The sequence below is a fragment of the Struthio camelus genome, chromosome Z, assembly GCF_040807025.1.
Source record: "Struthio camelus isolate bStrCam1 chromosome Z, bStrCam1.hap1, whole genome shotgun sequence".
Lineage (NCBI taxonomy): Eukaryota > Metazoa > Chordata > Aves > Struthioniformes > Struthionidae > Struthio > Struthio camelus.
The window spans coordinates 19,617,882-19,642,621 of NC_090982.1; the positions used below are offsets into that span (position 1 = coordinate 19,617,882).

General features: G+C 35.7%; 1 protein-coding gene across 39 annotated transcripts in view; it reads right to left on the minus strand.

Annotated features, from left to right (window-relative positions):
* PTPRD (protein tyrosine phosphatase receptor type D) overlaps positions 1–24,740 on the minus strand; it is a 1,218,182-nt gene that overhangs the window by 23,012 nt on the left and 1,170,430 nt on the right. For all 39 annotated transcript variants that reach the window (XM_068927738.1, XM_068927756.1, XM_068927755.1 and 36 more), the window contains 2 exons: positions 18,674–18,793; positions 18,060–18,214 (listed from right to left, as the gene is read on the minus strand). In XM_068927738.1, the coding sequence (XP_068783839.1) occupies positions 18,060–18,214; positions 18,674–18,793 (275 nt within the window). The remainder of the gene's footprint in view (positions 1–18,059; positions 18,215–18,673; positions 18,794–24,740) is intronic.

The window sequence follows — 24,740 nt, forward strand, 5'->3', positions numbered from 1 at the left end:
ACCAGAAAATGTTCTGAAGGTCTGAAGAGACAATTTGTGTGCTAAATACCACTACATGTCCTAAAACCTCCGGAGGAAATTCTTTTCTGGAGATGTTTAGACATTACGTGTATTAGGTCAAATTTTCAAATGGATGACTGTCTTGTTGCAGCCACATATATGACTAAAATCTATGAAGTCTTTTTTCAGATTTTGAGCACATGTAGCTATATAAAGCACAAGTGAAAAATACAGTGATTTTCTTTATCATTTTTATATTACCTTATGCCTATGAAAATGAATGCCTGTTCTCAGCCTTTTAAATGTTTAACTATTTTCAATTAGTGACATGAAATACAGTAAGTAGCATAGTAAGCAGTAGTTTATAAACCCTCCGGAGTCTCATCTTACGTGAGTGAAGGACATTTGAGAATACTATATATTGTCATTTTTTGAAAGGAGATATGACGATATAATTACATCCTAGCTTACAGAGGTCAATTATATAAAAAAACAAAGTCTTCTCATAGTTCTTATATTTTCATGACATCTTAAATACCACAAATCCACCTTGACACCTGTGACTAAAGGCAAATCTTTATTTCTTGTTGGATGTTCAAAAAATCCCTGCAAGTTACTAACAAATTATATCTCCTTGTAACCATATAAAGAGAAGCACAGAGCAGAAAGATGTTTTAGTCTCCCATCAGAGCAATTTTGTTTTTAAGATTCCATATTATTTTAAGCATGCATTTTCACCACCAGTTATTATTCCCAGAAGCAGACTCCACTCAGACAACTAGAGACTTGGGCTAACAGACCAAACACATCATAGTCAACTTTCTCAGATGCCACTGTGAGAAACACTAATTGATATTCTGAGCTTTTGAAAACTTACCACTCAATGATGTTGATCAGATGGTAGTTGGAGAGGGAGAAAATATATGGATAAATGAAATGATAGCTCTCCTAGCTCAATGGGAATTAAGTTCCCTTGTATAATAAATGCTCTGCATTCCAAGAAATCTGAGTTACCTTACAGTTGGCAAGAATCATGGAGAAAAACTCCAAAAATTGTCTCACTCTTGATTTTTTGTGTGGGGGGGGGGGATTGCAAAGAAAAAATAACAAGTAGCACATGAGTGTGCTAGATTGGTTTTCATAATTTAGCAGACAGTCTTTACTTGTGCCAATTCCCAGAAATTATGAATCTCAATTTAAACAAAACACTCTGCAGTTTCAAACTTTTTCTGAGAGCATTTCTTGCACTTTTTTGATTGCAGAAATGACAAAGAAAGCAGTATGTGATTTTTAAAGACAGATATAGTTACACATTTTTCTATAAATGTAAAAAGAAGAGTTTCATAAATCAGTACAGCTGATAGGAAAGACTAGCAATATCAATACTCAGCTATAGTTACCTGCATCCTGCCTCTTCATATTGCAATTCAGGCAGTTTTTATCAGCCAAGCAAGTGCTGGCCAAGTGAGAAATAAGAAGGTTTGACAGTGGAAATGTCCTTGCTTTTTAAATGTGGCTCTTTCCTATCACATACAAATGAATTAATATTCTAGCACTGTGCTTACACCTGGATATGACATTCTTCAGATGAAAAATTAAAAGTTTTGATGGTTCCTTCAGACCACAACAACTGTCAAATTCAAACTCAGTTAAAAGCTTGCACTTCCAGGTGTAATGAGCAGTTTTCATTTCTCCTCTTCATCTCTTGCATTATTATTTTTACATTTATTCTTTGCATAAGCAGACTTAGAAAGGATCAGTTACTGATGTGCTGTATCACAGATGTTATTTTCTACTTATCAGGTTTATCCAGAGGTTGTGAAGATCACACCACTGCATCAAAGCACATCAATATGCACTAATGTCGTCATCATAAAGATGGAGAGGCTGACATACCTACCACATTTATTGAAGCGTTTGGCTCCACTAGGCTCCTGGCAAAATCCTCCTTGGAATGTTTTATCTAGCAAAAAAATTTTTACTACCTCTGTGTGCTCAGAACAATCCAACTTTGCTAATTATAAATGGGCTGTGTATTTACCAGACTACCCTCTTCAGTTTCACACTAAAAATGCAACCAACTCTATGAATATTTTAACTTCCTTCCCCCACTCTTACCCCCACCTATTCTCCATCTCCGAACTCCAACAACATATGGTACTATAGAAAGAAACTACCATATCTTTATTCCATTGTTTCTCTTCCTCTTCTGTTGTCATACACATTGCTCAGTAGGGACATCACTGGGAAACCAAGTAGTTTGAATCCTCACTTACATGCCTCAGAAACATCAACTTGCAGAGGCATAAATGCAGGACACACAGAAAATCAAGGCCAGAAACTTGGAAAGAAAGCTTAAAAAAAAAGGGTCGTTATATTTTAAGTAACGGATGAGATGAACAGATGTATTTAGGCTGTACTGTCTCTATGCATGACAGGAAAACAATGGTAAAAGTCAGTATTCCATTGTAATAAGAGGTCACATAAAACATGATTCTCTTATGGATGCTAAACTCATACTTTCTCTCTGTTTTCTCTGATGCCATGACTGGCACTGAAACCCTTTATACAGGCTTTCATGTTTTTATTTTCTTTGTAAAGTGGTCAAAATATGTGCTACTATTTAAATCTGTGACTTTGAAATAGTCATACATTTTTATATTCAGCTGTTCATAGCACAAGGAAGGATCACTTTTATTTCAGCAGTAACTCTGTGCAAATGAACATAACCTGTGTCTTTGCCAGTGACTATACAATGAAAAGGTTTCGTATATTAGATATATGACAGGCAATTGACATTCAAGTTGTACTACAATTATTTCAGAAGTTATATTACTGGGACTGAATGATGAAGGGATTAAGCTCTGTACTTTCTGAATAGGTGCTTCTTTGGTTGTCTGATTGGTTTATTTTTTAAAATTATTAGAGGAGTTTTGTTAGCTGACTCACAAAGTTTCCCTGCCAATCTTTTTTTTTTTTTTTTGCCATTATCTTCCATCACCTACCAATCTCAGACTGCATTTCGCCATGCAGCTAAAAGATTATAATGGTGAAAATCAGATAAATTCTCTTTGATGCTGAAGGACTAAGTTGCATACTGTGGTGATGAGAGAACCTTGTTTGTGCTGTTTGATTTTTGCCATTTCAGCACCTTTTAACCAAACGCACGATGCAAACTACACAATGGATAAACCATTTCTACTTTACCTACTCTTTGCTGTATTGGTTGCCAAGCAAAGGCAGTTTTTCTTATATCTTGGAAAAAATACGAAAACATCACCAACAAGCTGAGACAACTGGAATTCAATTAACATGTGCTACCCTCAGATCCCAAAGCACGCAAGGAAGGAGGAGGTTCTCTCTGCCTGCAAACATGCTCATGTCGAATTCACAGGCCCAGTTCTAAGTAGCACTGAGTGAATCAAGTGACTGTTGCAGTCTAGTATTATAAAGAGCGTGTCTTACTGCATTGTATGTTCAGATCCGTATTCTACTTGCAAAAATTATTCCTATCTGATTGCTGCTAAAAATGATAATTCAGCTGATCACGAGCAGTTCACAGATTAACTATACAGTTGTTAACGACTTTCTTGCCCTGTTTGCATTTTTTTGCTTTACTGTCAAACTTAATTTTTTTTTTATTTTATCGTTTCAGCCACTGATAGATACTACTATGTTTACAAGCTGAAAACCGAAGTGATCCATTAAACAAGCATGCTTACCAAGAAATTGTTATTGCTTCAAATATTATCATCTATCCTATTACAACATTTGTTTTCAATTTATAAAAACATGGCTAGGTCGGTCCCATGAGCTGAAATATGTTTAATGTTCTGTGATGTGACACAGCTAAAATTCACAGAAAGAAAAATTAAGAGGCATAAGGGGACCATTCCACATTACAATCACTGTATGGATGTGTTAAAGGTTGGATTTTCTGATTAATTTGTAGCTGTTTAAATGATGACCCTTTACTGATACTTCAATGATCTGGCAAAGGAAGGCAGTGTAATTGCCAGTTTTCACAGATCATTTAATTCAAAGCAAAGACAGTAAAATATGGACCAAAAATCATTTAGGACATTTTTGACTCACATCAAGGGAAATTTGGATTGAATGTTGCAGTTTGAGATAGAATGAAACTTGCATTTATGAACTGTACATAAATTTGGTTGTGATATTGGAAATGTATAAAAATGCCTGGATTTTACTGAGAATTTCATATGATTAATTAGACATCAATTCCATAGAAATCCTATAGTCACCATGACAAGGGCACTATTTAGTTTATTTTTTCCCTTATCCTGTTAGGAAATTAGGACACAGCTGAAAATCACCCTTCTGTCCAGGAAGTGGAACAAAAGCTATGAAACTATTAAATATCCTTTTGAGAGCATAAACTGACTGAAGCAGTATAAAGGCCTGGCACAAAGAGGTAAATTTCTTTATAGAAATTCCATATAGAAAATTAATTATAGAGATATTAGATAGCTTCAAGAATTCTGGCATCTACATGTGAGAGACCTTTCAGAAATAGTTTCAAACTATTCAAGGTGCACACTAATTTCCTTTTTTTTTTTCCTCTCTCTCTGTGTAGCTATGGTATAATATTGTATGGTATAATACTATATGATACATTTTTATATATAACAGTTCACCAGTGCAAACATGCCAAAGAATACTCTTAAGAAAAATACCTATGTGCAAAGCACGCAAAAGAACCTTTAGACAAATATCATTACTAGAAAAACAAATAAGCAAAAAAAAAAATCTTGGCCATCATGTTTTCTTCACCTATATGTTATGCATAGAGGCACCCTATTTGTCACTGAAGGCCTATTAGCCTTCTTAAATTGAATAGAGGAGGGAAAAAAACATAAAGCAGATACAGATTTCATTACAGATGGATAAAGCTCAGTCTAGAGAGCACCAGAGTTTTCACAGAGGGCTGGCCAAAGCATAGAGAGCTCTCAAATCAAAGCCAACCTTCGGCTTTTCTTCCTTCACTGAGCTTTATGAAGATTTTCTTTACGGTTTGTACTTCTCAGAATTCTACCATTACGCTAAGTTCTTCAAACATTACTGTCCCAGATTTAAGCACAATTTTTTGCTGTATGAGATTGCAGAAGTTTAATAACGTTCAAGAAGTAAATCTGTTCCTCATCCCATCTTGAGCTCAACTCCGGAGACATCAAGGAAGAGAAGTGGTCTTATCATATTTTATCTTGAACGCAAATAAACCAACAAACTCTCAAAGGCTAAAATCTTACAGAATCGAACACGTAACAATTTCTCTAACAAGTCCCTGGGTACAGGGAATAATCACAACAATTTAAAAAGCTGAGTTTTCCCACAAAAGGCAAATATGTACTATAAGGAATGTTCAATATAAAAAAAAGAGAGTTTTAAGAGACACTTCTCATAAGGACATCCCACTCCAACAGTTCAAATCCTCTTACTGCGCTATATTTATATTCAGGTCTGCCATGAGCCAGAACTCTACAAAACTAGAGAAAGACTCCTATATAGCTCCAGAGCAACATTGGAATGAAGCTGTGGAAGGGCATAATGTGAAGAGTAAGCTCCCTAGCTGATGGCTGACTAATATTAGAGATAATTTACGTGTTACCAGTGGAGGAAGATGTACTATGCTGTACCATGTAAGCCACAGATATTATATGATTAAAAAGTAGTTTAGCATGTTAGACTTTGTTGGCATTTGGATAGGTGCTCTAGGAAGACACCATCCTAGACTGGTCCTGGGAGAGAAGCTTAAACTCAGTCTCTAAATTCAGACTGTTGATGCCAGGCACCTACAGAAAGCAGAAGCATTTCTCCTCTACCATCTACAAACCAGGCCATGCAGACCTCTTCCTCTCCATCAATGTGTCTAAGATACCTAACACTAGGCAATAACTAGTGTTAATAACTATGCCATTGAACAGAGAGAGCACTATTTTTGATCCCTGTGTTTTCTTCCTTCAAGCAGGCAGAACATCACAGAGTGCTTTCGCCTGCTTCTTCCTGCAATCGTAGGTCATAGGTGAAAAAGACATCTTATTGTTCTGCTTGCAAGATGGAATACAGCAGGAATTACACAGTATGATAACTGAAAAGTTCACTGACCCTCTTTCACACCACTTCGTATTCTTATTTTTTTTTCCTCCAGAGTTGATCCTTGATTTTATACAGCAATATATGCTTTATTTCTCCTTTTCATAGGGGATTTTTACATATACATCGTACTATAAATCACATCACTTGATTTCTTCAATTACTCAGAAATATAGAGAAACTAGAATAAACTGTATTTCTCTCTACTGTTTTATCTGCACAGAAGGATTTACAGTGAATTTTTATTTCAAAATTAATCTAGTTCTCAGATAAGCTCTCTTATTTTCCTACTGCTCTACAGTAGGAAACACAACCATATTCAGTGTACTACATTCTCTATTTAGTATGAAAGAAAAACTATACTAAAAATATTTTCTCTGTGAGATTTGGTGAGTATGTATTTTACATTCTTTGTAGTGCACAATACATTTGTGAAGCATTCATGTGATTATGCATTTCATTAAAGAATGAAAGATCTAAAATCTACTAAAATTGAGCTGAGAAAAAGAAAGTATTTTGAAGCTAATTTTAAGAACACATCTCAGTGTGACTAGTTACCTTCAACTAAAGACAAATCTATGCATGAACATCTGTAGTAAATACAGAAAATGATACTTATGAGTAATTTATGAGGGGAAGTACACTGTGATCCAATCAGTAATAAATAAAAGTGAAGATTACAGCACATGGAAGAAGTCAGTAAGCAGAAATTACGCCGCTTGCTGCTAACAACTACTTCCTTGCTTTCTTTGCATTTCAGATTTCTTTGCACTCTCAAGATGGAATGCTTTGAGGGGTTCTTTGGTTCTTTTCGCATATTTCTGTGCTTTAACTAGATTTTCATGGGGACTTCACTGCCAAGGATACACTGTCTCTTTTTTCTATACCTTTCCCACGCCACATGAGGAAAGGCTCACCCTCTTTCTGCGGGAAACAGGAAGGTGAACCAATGCTATCTAAAACTGAATTAAAGCAAGTGGGAAGGGATATATTCTGAAGAACTGATCAAGGAGAGGACTTTGAAACTACTTGCTGAACACTGTGGTGCTTCAGAGTCTTTCTGGACCTCTCCCTGAGTCAACATGTTCATGTATCCGTTGTGGTCTACAGTTGTTTCTTCTTAATACCAACTGGTCTCATGATCCCTGTGTTTCAAGATAAGCTACTACCATTTGTTATGCTTGGATATTGAATCAAGAGAAGAACAGTGAAGAAGTCTCAGATGGTCATCAGAACACAGAATTTCATCTTGTAAGCACAAAGCAGAAAAGACTACATAGTTCCAGGTCGTCATGGGCTGCCTTGACTATGTATTCAGCACCAATCACCATTCAAAGCCCTGAATGAATTCAGCTCTACCTGCCCACAAATTTCTTTTTTCTTTTTCTACTTTGAAAACTTGGAATGAATCAGAAATTAGTCCTCAACCTGGAAGCTGATGGAACTGTAGTAGCAAAACTGCTGTTCTGCATCTCCATCTCTGGATGTCTCTTCCTTATTCATAGAAAATGGGACAAATGACTGATGTATTTAAGGATGTATTTAAGAACATTGAATTAACATGAACAGAAATCAGAGGAGTGCTTCGGAGGATAAGACAAATGTGATCTTCCTATCCTAAACCTGGTTTAGACTGAAATGACTGGAATACCATAATGATGTGGTGAGATGTTACACAACAGAAAATAGAGATGAGAGAGCACGCAAAACTATGAATCTTCCCTGATGAGTTCACGCCAAGGTTGCTGCCAGGCTTACATGTTTTCTTAGCCCAACTGCTAAAAAGAATAAATGCTACTTTTGATATCTCTGTCAATAGTCTATCAACACCTGAAGGGCTTGGTTACTGGTGCTACTCTTGCTATTTTTCTTTAACCTCAGTTGTATTGGTAGCAGCATGAATTTTGTGTAGCATAGGAGAAAATCAGACTGTGAATGGTTAATAAGTATTTAATAATTCTTTATCAGAATTTGTGATTTAGAGGGTGAACACTAATCTTCTCTCTTACTTTCCAGGATTTTGAACTTTATGAGCTAATATAATGGGCAGGTTATAATGAAAATCCTGGGGCTATTGGTATAGTGGTTTCAAAATAACTGTAAAATGAGCCTGGTAGCATTACAGTTTTTTTTAAACAATAAAAACTATTTTCAAAAATCAGGTGACAGGAAAGTTCAAACACCACAATCCAGAATTTGCTTGGAACAGCAGTCATTGACAAAATCTGATAGCAAGCGATGAGACCGTGAAGTAATTTTATAAAAGTATGAAAATTGAAGAAAGATAAATGTTCAGGGCCATAGAATACTGATTGGAAAGCCTCCACAAAGAGATAACAGAACTATTTTTAAAGCTGCATTTTACTTCCAGAGACACAGGAAAATGATTTAAAAAGAGGCTTTCATGCTGATTACTTTAGATCAAAATGCAGCCTGTTCAAATGTAGCCAAAAGAGTTGTGTAGCCAAGTTGATGCAATGTGTTCCAGTGTACTGTGTGTCCATGGATATTCCGGAATACACTGTAGGTACAGCTGGGAAATCTCAGAGATACCCCTTGTCCAGAACTCAGCTATTGGGTTATAAAAATATTTTCACATTTCCTGCAGATGGCTAGATTCTTTTCTTCGCTAGTAATTTTAATTCAGAATTCATTATGGACAGCTGCTGGCTCTGATAGAACCTAATTGCTCTTTTACTAGACTCAGCTGCAAGCAGTCAGATTTCCTTTTCCTTTATAGAGTATATTATATATAAACATGGGCGGGGAGAAAAATAACCAATTAACTAAATACATATGGATAAAATGACTCACTAAGAGCGCTGATAAAATAATAGATCAAACTACAGCTTAGGTCAAAGGAAATTACAGGCCTTGTAGGACATGATAATATATGTATGGAAATAATTATCAGCACCAACATATTTGTAATTTGAGATAACATATGGAAAAAGCATTGCTTCAGCTCAAAGATCTTAAACAAATTACTACATTTTAATAAGGGACAGGTTATTTCACTGTCAGTCTCCAGAAGACCTGCTCAATGGAAACCATTTGTCAGCTGAAACCAAGACAGGCCTGCATACTTTCACTGGACAACCTAGCAAGAAAACCTAAGTTTTCTGAAACTAATTGTGCTGTCTTACCTCTTGTTAAAAAACTGACTAAGGAATAGCTACCATTACTGAGGCTACAGAAAAAGGGTACAGCACAAATGGGAGAGCAGAGATAGGCAGCAAAAATGACTTCAGATATGAAGGGTCCCCTGCCTTCTCCTTCCAAATGAGAGGTTATATAAGGAAGTTAGCATAGTTTGCTTTAGATGAAGGATGAACATGAGGGAAAGATGATAGACATGTATAAAACAAGAAAAAGCATTAAGGAATGTCCCCTTTTCTCCCTTTACCCAAAGACTACAATACAGTATTTAGGGAAATAGTAAAATAGTAAAAATAAACAGGTATCTTCTAACGTGATGTGCCAAACTACTTGCAGGAGGATAATACTAAGACAAGCTAAAAAGCCAAAGATCAGAAACTTCGGTTTTGCTCTTTAAAATGTGTATAGAATCATGAATGTGAAAAATAAAATATCCATGAGTTTCTCTAGGTATTTAAAGAAATAAGGGGGAGAAGAACAGAAATCCTCATAAAGCCTAAATCCTAAATCAGACACCAGCTGCTTGCTGCTAGGAGGAAACCTTACTCAAATATTGTCTGTTATTGGAGTTTTTATACTTTTCTCTGAAAGTTCTGCCATTCACCATTGTCAGGGACAGAATACTGGCCTAGACAGATCTCTGATCCTATCTGCTAATGGCATTTACTGTGTTCTTTTACAGATTTAGAAAATTTTAACTTCTACTAGAAAGAAAATCTTGCCTTACACAGTCATAGCCACTCTTTCAGGATTTCAAAAGATAATCTAGCCCTGAGTCACAACACTGGTGGTATAATCCCTGAACCACAGGCTAAGTGCCAAGCAAAGAAGGCTTTGTAAAATAGGACCGATTTCATCAAAAAGACCACAAGTAGATATTTTTCATTATTTCAACCTGCATGAAGAAACACTGTTCTTACTTGTTATTTACATGCTTCCAAATTTTAATAATGGTTCCAGTGATACCTACTGAGTGTTTGTGCTTATAAACAACTGGAGCGCATACAGCACATAGAACAGATACAGCCCAGCTTTTATGAAAGTCTGGTTTCCTGTGCAGAAGTGTTTTTTAACTTAAAATGAAACCTGAAAATGGATCAGCCTCAGTTTGCTGGTGTTTCTTGTCTCAGGGAGGATTTCTGGATAAGGCCTAGGAAACAGCATCTTACTCATGTTTTTCCACTCAAACGAAATATCAAGGTACCCTAGCCACTCTTTAAGGACACTGCACACTGCCATAATTACTACTTTATGGCAATCTTTCTCATGTTTATAGTTTCAGATTTTTAGTATGTGAGAATCTAAATTAAAACATCCAAATTAGGGATCAAAGTTTATAAGACCCAGACTATCCATAATTTAAAAAAGGATCAGTAGGGAGAGGCAACTGGCATCTTTGGTATCGTCTTGCATCATCTTTGGAATTTATTTATTCTTCTAAGTAATGACACTCAAATTTGAATGAGAAGAATAAAATTTTAGCTTTCTCACTGGGATCCTTCATTGGATCCATCAGCATATAGAGCAGGTGCATAACACCGTAATTTGGTGAAAACTCTTATGTTCACCACAAAACAGGGAGGGGGTTCAAACTTGAAGCTCTTGAAATCTAAAATTTCACAACTTTGAAAGCTTTCAGGATGAGAATAGGAAGGTAAGTCCCAACTCTTGTCCCTAAAAGAGATACTCACTACACAGCTGATCATGAAATAATGACTTGCTATGCAGATGGCCTCTCACCAGTGTGCTGGTGGGACACCTGTCTCCATTTGTGCCAGCAAGCATTTATCAATCTTTCTCCTAGACTCCTTTTCATTCTCCAGTAGACACCACAATCCTAATAACTATATGAAGATAGAAAAAAAGTATAGAAATTTCTAAGCACAGAGAGTGATATGTGTGATTCCTAACAGTGCTAGATAGAGAGGGATTGTGCTCATTTGAACCAAGAAATCACAATGGAAACAAAGTTTCATTTCCTTAAACACAGATTAGACTCCTACAGTATCCAACTCTGTAAGCCTTGGGACACTTTGGATAAGGTATACGGAGAAATTAGATTTTTCCGAAATATTCTGCACTTGTCAGCATTACAGCACAGTCGGAGTAACTGAAACTGTCAAGTTAAATGTAATAAAATGAAAAGTATGGACATGAACTGATTGTTCTGTCTTTATATTAAGGGGAAAATAATTTATGTTACAATTATATTCATTAAGAATTAAGCATCTTTAGCTGGGTTACCAGCTACCTGTCTACCTAATACGCTCTTTTACGAAAGGCATCTAAGAAGAGCGTGCCCCTGCAACCCTTTGCTTTTTATGTGTGAACTAAGCCTGTGAGTAAAAAGTTGTCTTAATAAGATGTACAGTGACTTACAGCTAAAAGCTGGAGGGGAAATATTCCTACAGTGTGTTTGTGTATGGATTTTACCCAGTCCTTACAGTCTAATATATTAGTAGCATCCCAATGGCTGCTGGAAGAGGAAGCAGCGGGAAGCACAGAAAGTTTAGAATATTTAGGGTATTAAAATACTTGTGATATAAACAGGCTTTTACTGCCTTTTCCTCTTCAGAGCTTGCAGCTATCCAGGGGAGTGCAGTAAGATCCTGGAGCTGCTCTCAGGGTAGGGAGAGGGAAGGAATGAAGAAGCTTTTATCATTTTTCAGTCTCCTTTGAGAGATTTCTGAATATGTGTATGTGCTGGGGTGGGGGGTATTTCCCCCCACCACGAAAAAGGGTAGGCACTCATCGGCAACCTACTCTTAACCAGGATTAGAAATTGAGCACTTGTCTGGCATGCAGCAATAGCAGTAATGAGGTTAAGAAGATATAGAGGTGAAGTGAAACAGACCTTCGATCTCATTTTTGAGGGATTCTGACCTTGAACAAAACTTAGGTATTCTACTGCAAGAAATATAAGGCCACACTGCACTTTCTTAATTTTTGAAAATTAAACTGCAGTAATTGGATATGTTAGTACATTAGGGAGTTACTTAAAATAGTCCCTTACATTTTTCCAAACAATCCCAGGTTTTCTGTTTGCAATACCAGCATTATCAGTAAATACCAAAACTTCACAAAGTTAAGTATCTTAAGGATATGCCCTATGCTGCTGGTATTAGAAAGAAAAAGAGGGATTGAAACATGTGGGATTGCACTTGCATGTTAAGCTTTTATGTAGTGTTACTGAAGCAACTACTAAAGTTTCTGTGATGTTTGGAAAAAATAGTGGTATAAAGCTCCACACACCCTCCGGTGCTATTTTATTGTGATCTGATTAGCACCTGCTTGCGTGCACTAATCCAACTTCAAACAAAAAATGTATGAATTCTCCACTATCATTAGACCACACATTACAGCCTCGTCAATGCAGAATCCTAGGGTTTAAGCCTGCATTTTCTTTAGTTAAAGAAAACCTTTTTTCTAGATCAGCTCTGCAAATTAGGGCAAGTGATACGGAGACAGCAGCTAGGCTGTGGTACTCTGCAAAGGAACTGAAAGGATACAGCCTTAAAAAATAACCATCTGCAAATGAAAAAGCATCTACCAGCACCAAGCATTTCTACCACCACTGAAAAAAGCTTCAGACAGGTTACTCCTAATGAGCCAAGTTGAGACCTGAACATACATGACAAAAAGCATCTACAAACAAGATAGGATTGATAGATTTCTTTTGTCTTATTACTTCTTGCTGGGTCCAGTCTTACCTTTGAGTTAGCTGCTTTCCTCTACCATTTTCCCTGTCCAGATCTCACATGTAAACATTTGACAGAATGTAACTTAAGCAAGGATCACAGTATATTGCAATTTATTAAGAACACATGCCTAATTTAATTTTGATTGATTTAGGCTTTGCTAAATTATCTTTCCTCACTGCAAATACAGATAATAGGGTATAGTTTTTTTCCTTGAAAGAAGAGCACTATGTAAGAGCATTATATATTTATACTACCACTATACATTTTTCATACAGGTAGTCATGCCAGCATAACTGATTATATAAATATGAAATCTGCATTTAGATTACACCTTGATGTTAATTTGGATGCTTCTATCCAATCCTTTCAGCAATGACCTACCTATTCTCCTTAAAATAAAATGTAGTTTTATTTATCTTTCAATTATCTTTTCATCTTAAAAATCTACTACCTCTTCCGCAAAGCAGAAGCCTGGACTGCTACATATGACTTTTTTAAATTTTTTAATGGTTTTGACACCTGTATTAGATTAGTGTCAATTTAAGCTGTTAATTTAAACTGTGAATTGTTAAAATGTAGACGTGTGAATGACATGCAAAGATGCCTTTTGCATGGACATTAATTACAAGTAACTCATGAGGCTATCATATATGCTGATCATATATTTTTGCATTTGTCTTTGCTCTCATTACACAAAATTTCTTATCAAGACCTCTACTTCCATTCGTTAGACTTGCATTTATCAGAACATCTGTTTTGTTAAGTCAAATAATTTTGAATGGTGATTCTTATTTTGCATTCATGGCTAATTTCATCATTTAAGACTTTTTACTGGACAATGTTCTATAAAGAAATTCAGATGTTTACAGTGTGGGCCTTCACTTGTCACCTGTTTTCACCTCAGATTTTCTCCACTACTAAGCACACTGTAAATATTATTATTAACAAATTATTCAGACATACAACTAGTGTTTCCTAGGACTAAGATAATAAACTAACTTTTCAGCCACTGAGACTTTGATTCATACAAGTCTTGGCCTACATTCTAAAGTGGATCTTAAGCTGCAGCAGGTGCAGTCACATTGTCAAAACACCAATAAAATCTGGAAAAATCTGTTAATCTCTTAAAATAAAGAAGCAGTGGACTGAAAGATAACTGTAGGTCAATACTGTGGTGGATATGAAGAACAGGGTAAGGAAAAGCTTGGAATAAAACCTTTCACTTACAAAACCTACATATATACATAGATACTGCATTAACCTACATATATACATATATACATAAATACTGCATTACTCTCCAAGGGTCAAAATGTAGATTTGTGGGTAATATGTATTACTTATTTTGAGCAGGCTGCTTTTACTGGGAGTTGATCTGAACCAAAAGTGAAAAGAAGCTCAGTTTTTCAGCAGCAAGAAATGTTATGGAAAAGTAAGTCTTCCCTCTTTTTAGTTGTCTAATTTTCAGTTTTTCTGTGTTAAAAGCTCTGCAGGAGAATACTTCCACAGCTTCTTCCTATCTAGTATTTCTTTTTAGCAAATATATTTTGAAAGGTAAAAAACCCTGTATTTATACTTCTATAATATGTCATTATTATGATTTCCTGAGCTCTGGCATTTTGTTAGGTACTGAAGGAAACATAAAGGAAGGTATTATCGCTGTCACAGATGTCTTCTGTGTTCCCCATATTCTCGATGGGTAGTAAACTCAGATTATTGCTCTGATGCTATCAGTGGGCTATCTTGGAAAGGCATTTCCCAGTACAGGCAAAGGATACAAGATTTGGTCATGTGCTATACTGACTTGCTCTAGTGGAGGAAGTTCAGAATATTTTTAATATTTGAATGATGGTAGTAGATAAGCTTTAATGAAAAGAGGAGGAAGAAGTCCTGAACGCAAAATGGGAGACTTTGATAGATAAGATCTAGAAAAAAGGAAAATAGGGCTGTTTAAATGGCTGCAGAGACAGAAAGGAAGAAAAGAAAACTGAGAGGTTTGTCAAGAACAGAAAAACCATCTCAGCAGGGAAGGGTGACTACTGGAAGGTGCCTGGAAGGCGCCTGGAAGGCAGTGGAAAGTAATGAACGACAAAAAATGGCAGAAGAATACTGCTGCTAGAATGACAAACTTTCTTCAGAAAAATGGCCTGATTGTTAGGAACACATTTCATGCTGAAAATATCATGTAGACGAAAGAAAATAAAAGGTAGAACCACAAAGACATAGCTGGAACTATGGTACGTGGTAAAAAACAATGTAATGTGTGTGAAGAAAACAGTGGAACGGAAGGACAGAAATAGAACATAACTAGAGGGGGGGCCACAGAATAAAGAGCACTGCAGACACAGGAGTGAGCAAATTGAAAAACAGAGAGATGACTATAAATGAGAGGCAAAGCAAAGAATGGAATGGAGAAGTTTACAAAGTGAGTCATGGAGAAGAGGGTAAAGAAAAATCTGAAAGCAGATTGTAAGAAAAAATTGATAGCACGCAATACTTGCTCATTGTTTAAATTTAACTATAAAATCAAAATTTTGCTCATCTTGAAATGAAATGTTTAGGCACTTTCTGTACTTTTATTCCAAACTAAAAGGGAATGTTTTTCATGTATCAGAAAGAATGCAAATCTACTAGTCTAGAAAAAAAGAATTGTGCTGATGCTCTGCCAGTGTCCCGCTCCCGTTTTTTTCTTTCTTTTAACCAATTTAGCAATGTCAAATCCAAAAGGATAAAGGAATACAAATCTCAAAATCCAATGTCCCTATAACATGCCTGAAAAACAAAAGCTGAAAGGAGATACCCCCATTAATGTTACCACTGTAAGAAAAGCTTTAGCAAACTATTCCCATTGGTCCGTTAGCTAGACAGTCAGCACGTTAATATTGGCAAATTAACAAGTACATTCACAAACTTTGGACTCATTGCAACACGTGCTGCTACATACCCAACTACAGCAAATTTTTTAAACGAATTACAGAGATACTATGCAAATTTGCAAGTAAACTGGTTTTGTTACTTCTTTCCCTCATAAATAAATTGCTGAGAATGGGATTTAAAAGGCTGGCCAAGATAATAACAGTATGTGGAAGTCTGCTTTGTAATGGATGGATTATATGAAATATCTGAATTCTTTATGCCTCAAAAGCCATATATAAGGCAAAAAGCTTCAACAAATTTACTAGCAGGTTATGCATATTGTAGAATATGGGTAAATAAATTAGTATGAAATTGGGAAAAAAAATCTTTTAAGAAGCATGGAATGACATGAACTAAACCTGATTACCACTGTCACTGGCATTTGCATACAGAATCAATGACAAGGAGAAAAGAATGACCTTGCAATCCATCAATACCACTGAGTGGCAAAGAATTGTGTATTTTTTGTCGTCTTTCTCAGTGACTTGCTGTGTGACTCTGAACAACTAATTTAATTTGTCTCTTTTTGCTTTGAGAGAATTAAGGTAATTATACCAACTTATAAATCTTCCCAGAATGATCTTCATTTCTCTGATTAATTTTGCTTTTGATTTTGGTCATAACATCTTTGCTGCTGAGCACCTTTGGAGATATGCTACACCTGTATCAAGCTGAAAAAATTATAACATTGTATTTATTCTGCCATTCTACGTTAAAAGATATTGAAATATTTCTAAGAATCTTTAACTACAGGTACAAGATCCAGCTCCATTCAGGAAACACTCAGCAAACTGTAGAAATAATAGCTATATTATTACTTACAATTATTCCAGTTTCCTAACCCTGGTACTTCATTATGCATTAAATGTCTGTCTATCTTCTGTGTCCTCTACTCTCTTCTGAACAGCCTATGCCTTTCAGCATTTAACTCCTGCTTATTTTATTTTTCCTGTTGATTTTCTTTACTTGTCTCATTTACAAGAGGTTTTTTTTACCATTTTAGAAATGTTCAAATAACTGGCTTCTGTGGCTGGCCAGAACTGAGAAGAACTGTAATCCTCACAGTCCCTATTTCTCAGTTTGTGGATGACAAAAGCAAGACTGTTTTTCAAACATGTTTAGTGTTTGTAGCGTCAGTGAATAGGGAATGGGGAAAAGCCTTTAGCCATATTGATTAACCATCCCAAAATGAAGTCCACAAAAATCAGTGCTCTTAGCAGTTTCCTTTGAAAGGGGCAGCACAGAAAGCTAGGTAAGCTATAGCAATACAGTCCTGGAAGGAAGGGATAGGGGTGGGGTGAGGGAGCATCCCACTGTTTTCTATCAGAATAGGCAGATATGTGCTGGTGTTGTTCTTACCAGTGTGGTTTTAAAGTTCTGTTTCTAAAAGGTTTGCTCTTCTCCAGGATTTTCAAATAATTCTTGTCTTTTCCTCATTATTTTTCTCACTCTCAGAACCTTAATAATAAAAGGAGCTGCTACTGTTCTCTCTAGAGTTTATTAATTCTACTCTTGTGATGCCCAAAGAGGTTTGCTAGATGCAGTAGGAAGCACTCATCCCTTAGGAATGGAGCTCAGCCTGTTCCTTGGGTCTCTCCTTTGCAGTTCTAGCTCTTCACAGTCTTAAGCTTAGGGTTTAACCTTGAATATGGACTGAGGTTTCTAACTACTTCCAGTAAAAGTTCCCATTTATCTTTCTTAAGTTTCATGCTCTTTACTTCAATGCACAATATAAAAATATTTCAAAGATATTTTATTACTCAAAAACACTTTATTCAATGTGCAAGCTCCTAAAACAACAGAACCCTCTTCCTTTTTCATGCAGGCTTCTGAGTGCCATACATAAATCTAAATGCTCCCTGCAGACCAATGTCATCCTCTCTCCTTGCAGACCTTTTGTTATTCTAAAATGAATTCCTTTTGCACAGACCAAAGGAAAAAATCAAATCCATCCAACCTGGCAGTGCCACACTGAGGTCCCTAATTTGCAAAGCAACCATCCTTTTTTTTGATCTACTCAAAAGGCAGAGAGGTGATATCTCTTTGACAGCACAACCACAGTGTAACCTCATGACAGCAGAAACTCTGAAAGAAGACAATGTTTCTCTCCACTAAGATAATCTTGATGTAAGATAGTTTTAGATGCTTTGAAAGAAATTCTGGGCTTACCTGCAATGTACAACCATAGGTCCAGCATCAGGTGGGTTACAGGTTTTGACTCGCCGCAGGAAAGCTAAGAATGGTGTAGGATGTTCAGGAACGCCGTGGTCAGGCCAGGCAGTGAACTGGAATTGTCTCACTTCCCTTTTCTCACTTGAACCGTTCTATGAAATTAAAAAACTTCATGGAACAACTGCAACTCGATGTAATATTGACACTTTTGAATGAAATGACTAAAGAAGTACATAGAAAAGAAAATTTAAACCACATTGGAACCACAGAGAAACTCAGCACTGGCTGTGGGGGGAAAGATTTTTTATATTCTAAATTGCAGGTTTTATGGATCAAACAACATAAGGGCTTTTAGCACAACAAGTGCCAGTGCCTCCGCTAATTTTTCATTTTCAAAAATACACTCTGATAGAAGAACTATTTCATTCCTCAGTGCTGCCAGCAGGATCAAGATTTAAGCAAATCTCTAACAGATCTGATTTCATAAAAACAGCCTTAGGTTAAAAAGAAAGAAAGAAAGAGAAAGGAAGAGAGAGAAATGAAGGGGAAGAGGGAGGAAGGAAGCAAGCAAAGAAACAAGGAAGTAGGAAAAAGGAGAGAAAATGATGTACCTTGTAAAGTGCAAATGTACGAACACAATACGTTGCCAATTCAACAGTGTCTAACAGGGTCACCTGGATTAGCCCATAAGTTTCTGTGCCTCTGCTTGGCCAGTACTGATCACACTTCACCTGTAGTGAAAAATATGTCATTATTTCATATATTAATACTGTCATTTATTACATACCTGAATGTATATTACTGCAAGCTTTTACAGTATCTGGAGCTACGATGCTCAACAAAGCTCCAATACAAGTATAAAACACAAGACATTTATTTTACTATCCACATAGAGGGCTTTTCTGATTGTAGTCCTACACGATCTTATTCTGTAATAGATGTTTGTAAATTCAGCGTGGCAGAAAGTCAGAAAATGCCCATAAAGTATCCATAGCTAAAGAAAAATCAACTTATACCAGGTAAAGATCTGACCCAAGCCTGCAGTAACTCCTCTGCTACATTTCAGAATTTAATAACAACACCAATCCAGTAATGTTTGATGTACAAGTTTTTGAATATTTGTCATATTTCATCTATTTTAAACATTTCGTATTGGTCTCAGAACATATAAACTGGTGTTTTGATGTTAATATGAACCACATAATATGTATAGAAATATGTCTTAGTGAAACATTAAATGTATTTGGTAAGAAATAATTTTAGTAAATTTAGATAAATAAAATAGCACCGGCAACTATGAAGTGTATTGTGAGAAAATATAATTTCCTTCTCAGTTCAATAGTATGAAGCATATAAGGAAGGCCGATCCCCTAAAACAATCATAAAAGATGGTATAAAGCGGTACAGGAGTTGAATAATAGAAAACTTTTTTACTTTCAGTGAATGATATGTGGAACTGAGATAGGCAGTTTCACTTGACTTTTGAGGATATAAATTCTTACCCATTAGCCTTGTACGCAGTACTGAAAATAAGTGTAGTCTAAGCCCAGTAAGAATATATTGCATTTGTTTAATAAACGTCTTCATTAGTCACTACAGGCCAAATTCACATCAAGTTCAGTGAGAAAAATCAAGCCATAAGAAGCAATGAAAGCAAAACATTACATGATATTTCTGATAAAAAAAATGTGAATTATGATGCTAATCCAAGAGAAAAACTGATGATTGCCCCAAAATGGTAAATTAAGAAATGCGTCTTTCAAATTCACATGGTCTTCAGCTTTCTCACTCTGCATGCTACTGATGAAAAAGACTTAGCGCACTTTCAAATACCCAGTTACAAAGAGCTTTTTCTTGCAAAACATCATTTTGATGATCATAAGATATAGACCACTAATAGTTCACAAATTACAGTCTGAGAACTAGTAATCTGGATAAAGGGCAGGAAAAACTCTGACCATTGAAGTAGGTGAAAAATAATTCTTAGATGTAAAAAACTTGAAACATGCTTTATAGGACATGATAGCCTAAGGAACAAGAAACAAAATAAGAAGACATTCGTTCATATTTGATTTGTTCCACAATCTTACATATACAATTAATAGAGTATAATATCATCTTCTTAACAGGAATTAAGTAATTCTTGATGCCATTTTATGCAATACTGAAAGAATAAATATTTGTGGTAATTCATGAATATCATTGATCTATTTGCAAGATTCCCAAAGTGGAAAGAAACCAATGTGGCCTTCCACAAATCAGACAAAAAGGTACATTTTCAGTTGAGTTAGTTTGATATAGCTATATTAAATCTAGTTTCACTTTATCATCAGCATAGACCCAGCATAACTTGTTAGCTGTATTTTTGCCAAACAAACTGTGGTTTAGTCATATTTCCTGTAGGATAACATCTTACGTACTTTTTCATGGAAAATTTTGATACATAAAAGCTGTTTTTTGTAATCGTAGCAACCACAGTTTTAGTATAAACCTCTGACTAAACCTGTTTGGGTCTGAACAATTTTAAAAAAGATGAATAAAACCGTAAATAACACTTAATGCTACTTTTACTAAAATGAATACAAGAAATGAATGTCTCAATGTGTCTTTGCACACCTGAACACGTATATCTCCTCTTTGCCCTGCAGAGAGCTCCCCCTTACAAATCATATACCGGTAGAAGCACTGCCAGCTTCCAGAAAGCCTTAGAAATCAGCCAGCTTTCTCACTGAAAACACTGAGTGTAAGAGAGAAATTCATATTCAATATGAAACAACAAATAATAGAAATGTAGAAGTTAATAGGTTAACAGCATCTCTGAAAATGCTTTTTTATTTTTATTTTCATTTTGTTTCATCCTTTAACGCCATAACCAACTGGCAGTAATTTTGCAAGATGTTTATTCTCCAAGCCCAGATATTTTCTAACACATTTCCATCTGAAATACTACTGGAGATGTGGAAGAGAGTTACTCAAAGTCTAGTAATCTAATGTTAAACATATACTCGGATTTAGAAGCCTGTAGAAAATTGTTCCTTTGGGAACTGGAAGAAAATTAATGTGCACGCTCTTTTCTTCTAGGTATAGATTTTGCTTTTTCATTTATTAGTTTGTTTAACAGAAACTCCCACCATTTTACAGTTATTCTAAAATATTTTCTATGAGTCCTAGTTGATGCAGAGGCTTGCTGCTGGAAGATGACGTCAACTGTTCAGAAATAAATACATTTTGCAGTCCAATACATTTGTTATTTGAAATTGGAAACGGATGAAAATAAGTAGCACATTTTTAGACAGCAAAAATCATTTTGGATTGATGTGGATTTGACCTTCTGGAAGAGCACATGAAGTATAACTTGATGGAAATACATCTTTTATTCCTCTTGCCTTTTGATTTTTCCCAGAACAGGAGGTCTTCTTCAAAGATGTGCCCTTACCTGCCTCCTACACTCTTGTGCTTTGTGATTATAAACCTTACATTCCCAATACTCCTAATAATTTAGGGTTCAATTTATCTTTGTGAAAGATCAGAACGACGTTTTCCATTGGACTTTACCAGCACAGAATCAAATACTATAGCTCAATTGCTGATATATTGTTTTCCTGACAGAGAGTTCTTGTTAAATGTTTTATCCAAAAATTTTGAAATGAATTATCTGAGCTTGCAGCACGTAAAGTAAGTTTATTTTTCAGAGGATGCATATGAATTTTTTTTTTTCAGATTAAATAATTCCCAACACCAAACGTCAGTATGCTAGTTTTGAAAATGTTTTTTTCCCTTTTCGGTTTTATCTCTTTGGTCTGTGCTAAGCTGGCTTGTAAAAGGGCAATTTATTCCTCACTCATGTATGTTACTTGGAAAATTGACAATTTTAATATGTTAAAGCATGATGGTGATAATATGCTTCCTCCTGCAGAAATAGACATTACAGAGTTTACTTGTTTACAGAGTTAGTTCATAATATACCTTTGGTAGATTCCATGGTCATCAACCTCTTATCCACCAATTCCCATTCCCAGGTACTGATCTTTTTCTCTCTAGACTATATTCACATTTACCCCCGAAAGCTTTTCTGTCCCCTTAGCATGCATAAGAAAACAGCTTTCACCAGTAATTCTCTAACATTCAGTTGCCTGCCATTAAAGATGGCAAGAGGAATGAAACAAATATATGAGCAGGAAAGTACTCACTGTTGATTTCCAAGTGTGTTTTTTAAAGACAAATTCAATTACAAGTAATGACAAGCATACCTCTTAATTCTGCTTTCACTATCTCAGGATGATAGCTTGCATATTGCCAAAACCACTACTTCTCAGATGAGATGAGCTTTCAAAGGACTAGTAAATATATTATGAAGTCTCCTAAGGACCTCAGTAATAGCTGTAACTAGAAGACATAAATAATGATAGACACATTCTTCTAGCCTGAGTACCTTCTGTCCCTCTAACATAAACACATTTTCTTTTGCAGCAATTCTTCCACACAGACCATCCAAATCTTTGCTTTTCATGGAATTATGAGCATTCACTGAAAGTAAAGCTGTAACAAAATGTAAATGCTTTCTTCTTCATTAAAAATGAGAAGCCTAGGACCATTTCAGACTAGAGGAATTTAAATATGCACAGAGTTCCTAAGAGTATTCATGGATATTCACACTTCAACAAGTCACAGACACTACAGAGGGTGCTGCCTTGCATCAACAGAGCTGAAAGAAGCATATTTCCATACAAACATACTCATACAAAAAATTCCTGACATTCAAGGGTAGAGGAATTATTTTCCACTATGAAGTTCTGTCATTCAGGCTGAAAAACCCCTTCAGCTTATTCTTAACATGTAAGCCAGCTGTTCCAGCCCATCTGAGATTATAAGGACAGAATGCAGTTCAGGGAAGAAACAAAAAACAGATAACAGATAGATTCATATGATACATCCATTGCTGTGAGATTAGCATATAAATTATGCTAAATCTAGAATAGAAAATAACAACACTATATAATAAACTTATTGCTTTGGTTTTCTTCACATTAATATTCTTTTACACAGAAGAATTCCATAAGAGATTTTCAGATGGTTTTCCTTCAGAAAGAAGGTATTTCTAAAGTGATGCTCAATTATAGTAAAAAATGTACAATAATAAAGTGTTGCTGAGAGAAGCTCTGCCTGAAACCCTGAAAGGACCAGCTTGGTGCCTTACACCGTTCAGAACAGGTGATGGTCTGTCTCCAAGCGGTTGCTACTCTGAAGTCATTTTCCTTTTTACAGTAATGTCTTGCCCTCTAAAGATTAGGCTGCTTTGGGTCTGAAGTCCATAGAAACTGACTTTATGTGAGATTGTAATGCAATGATTTTAATATAAGAAATGTATACTTGAGGCTGTATTGGAATAAGATTTGGCCAAATATCAATCTTTCACTTTAGTGCAAACGTGAATGACAAATTAAAAATATAAAATCCTATCCAGAAATAAGGGTGAAACTGTTTATAGTTTTACATACTTCTTTTGGAGGGGCATTGAATCTAAAAGGGGCCTAATTGCTAAAAAACTGATCACCTAGCCTCAGGAAAAGTGATCCTTTTAAGTCTTCCTGAACAGATTCCCAAAACAATTAGTCACTTCCAGAAATTTTGGTTCTGTGAATCCACAGAACATTTACATGCACCAGTCTCTGTTGATAATTTATAGTAGATATGTACATGTGAGAGAGTAAAGGTGAAGATGTCATGTTCTCCGGATGATACAGGTTGTATCATCATTTGAAGTTCATCTAAACCAAGTATTTTGAGTTTAAAAATGGCATAACAAATAGGCAATTCTGCAGTGCAGTACAATTCTGTTTATGGACTCTACAAGTCTACCTATTTGAAGTTACAGTAATCTTCAAATAGAAGTTCAAAACAGGATTTACAAATAACGTAGATGAACTTTAAACTAATCAACTTAAAACAAACTTTAGTCCTGTAGTAAGTCTGCAAATCAAGTCTCATTCCATCCTCACTTTTTGAAACTTCCGAGATATGATTAGTAGGCTAACAGTTAATACTGAAAGATAACTGATAATTAAAAAGATAACCCCAAAACTATTTGCATTCCAATCCTTAAGACTGAAAGTGGCACGGTTATTAAAACAAAAGGAAATTGATATTAAAAGAAATCTTGGGCTTACTTGAAATGCATTCTCTATCTTGACTTTCATTATCATCATTATCTACATCAGCCAAGAACAGTGCAAAAATCTAACGCCAACATCAATGCGAGATGCCCTTTCTGAACTCTTTCGAACAGCAGAGAAGGCAGTATCTTGGTGAACCACTATAATGAATTAATTTTGAAGTGTGAGCCTGTCAAATAAAGTACAGTAAGACTTTTCAAAAAGATCTTTTAAAGGTTTATATGAATGGAAGAGAGGGGAAGAATGAATAGGCTGACTACCTCTGCCTTACCCCCTTCCTATACTCAAGGCTGATCACCATGTTCAGCTGAATAATTCTTTCACTGAATGAGATATCACAAAACAGCATGAAAAACAGGTCAAACTACTTGTCTCACTATTCATGTGCTCTAGCTCTAACAGAGATTGTATTTTGTGCACAAGAGGGCTATCTCTTCTAGCAGATAAGAATATTACATATGAATCAGTGTAACAAAACAATTAAAAGGGTAAAATACCAGAGCAA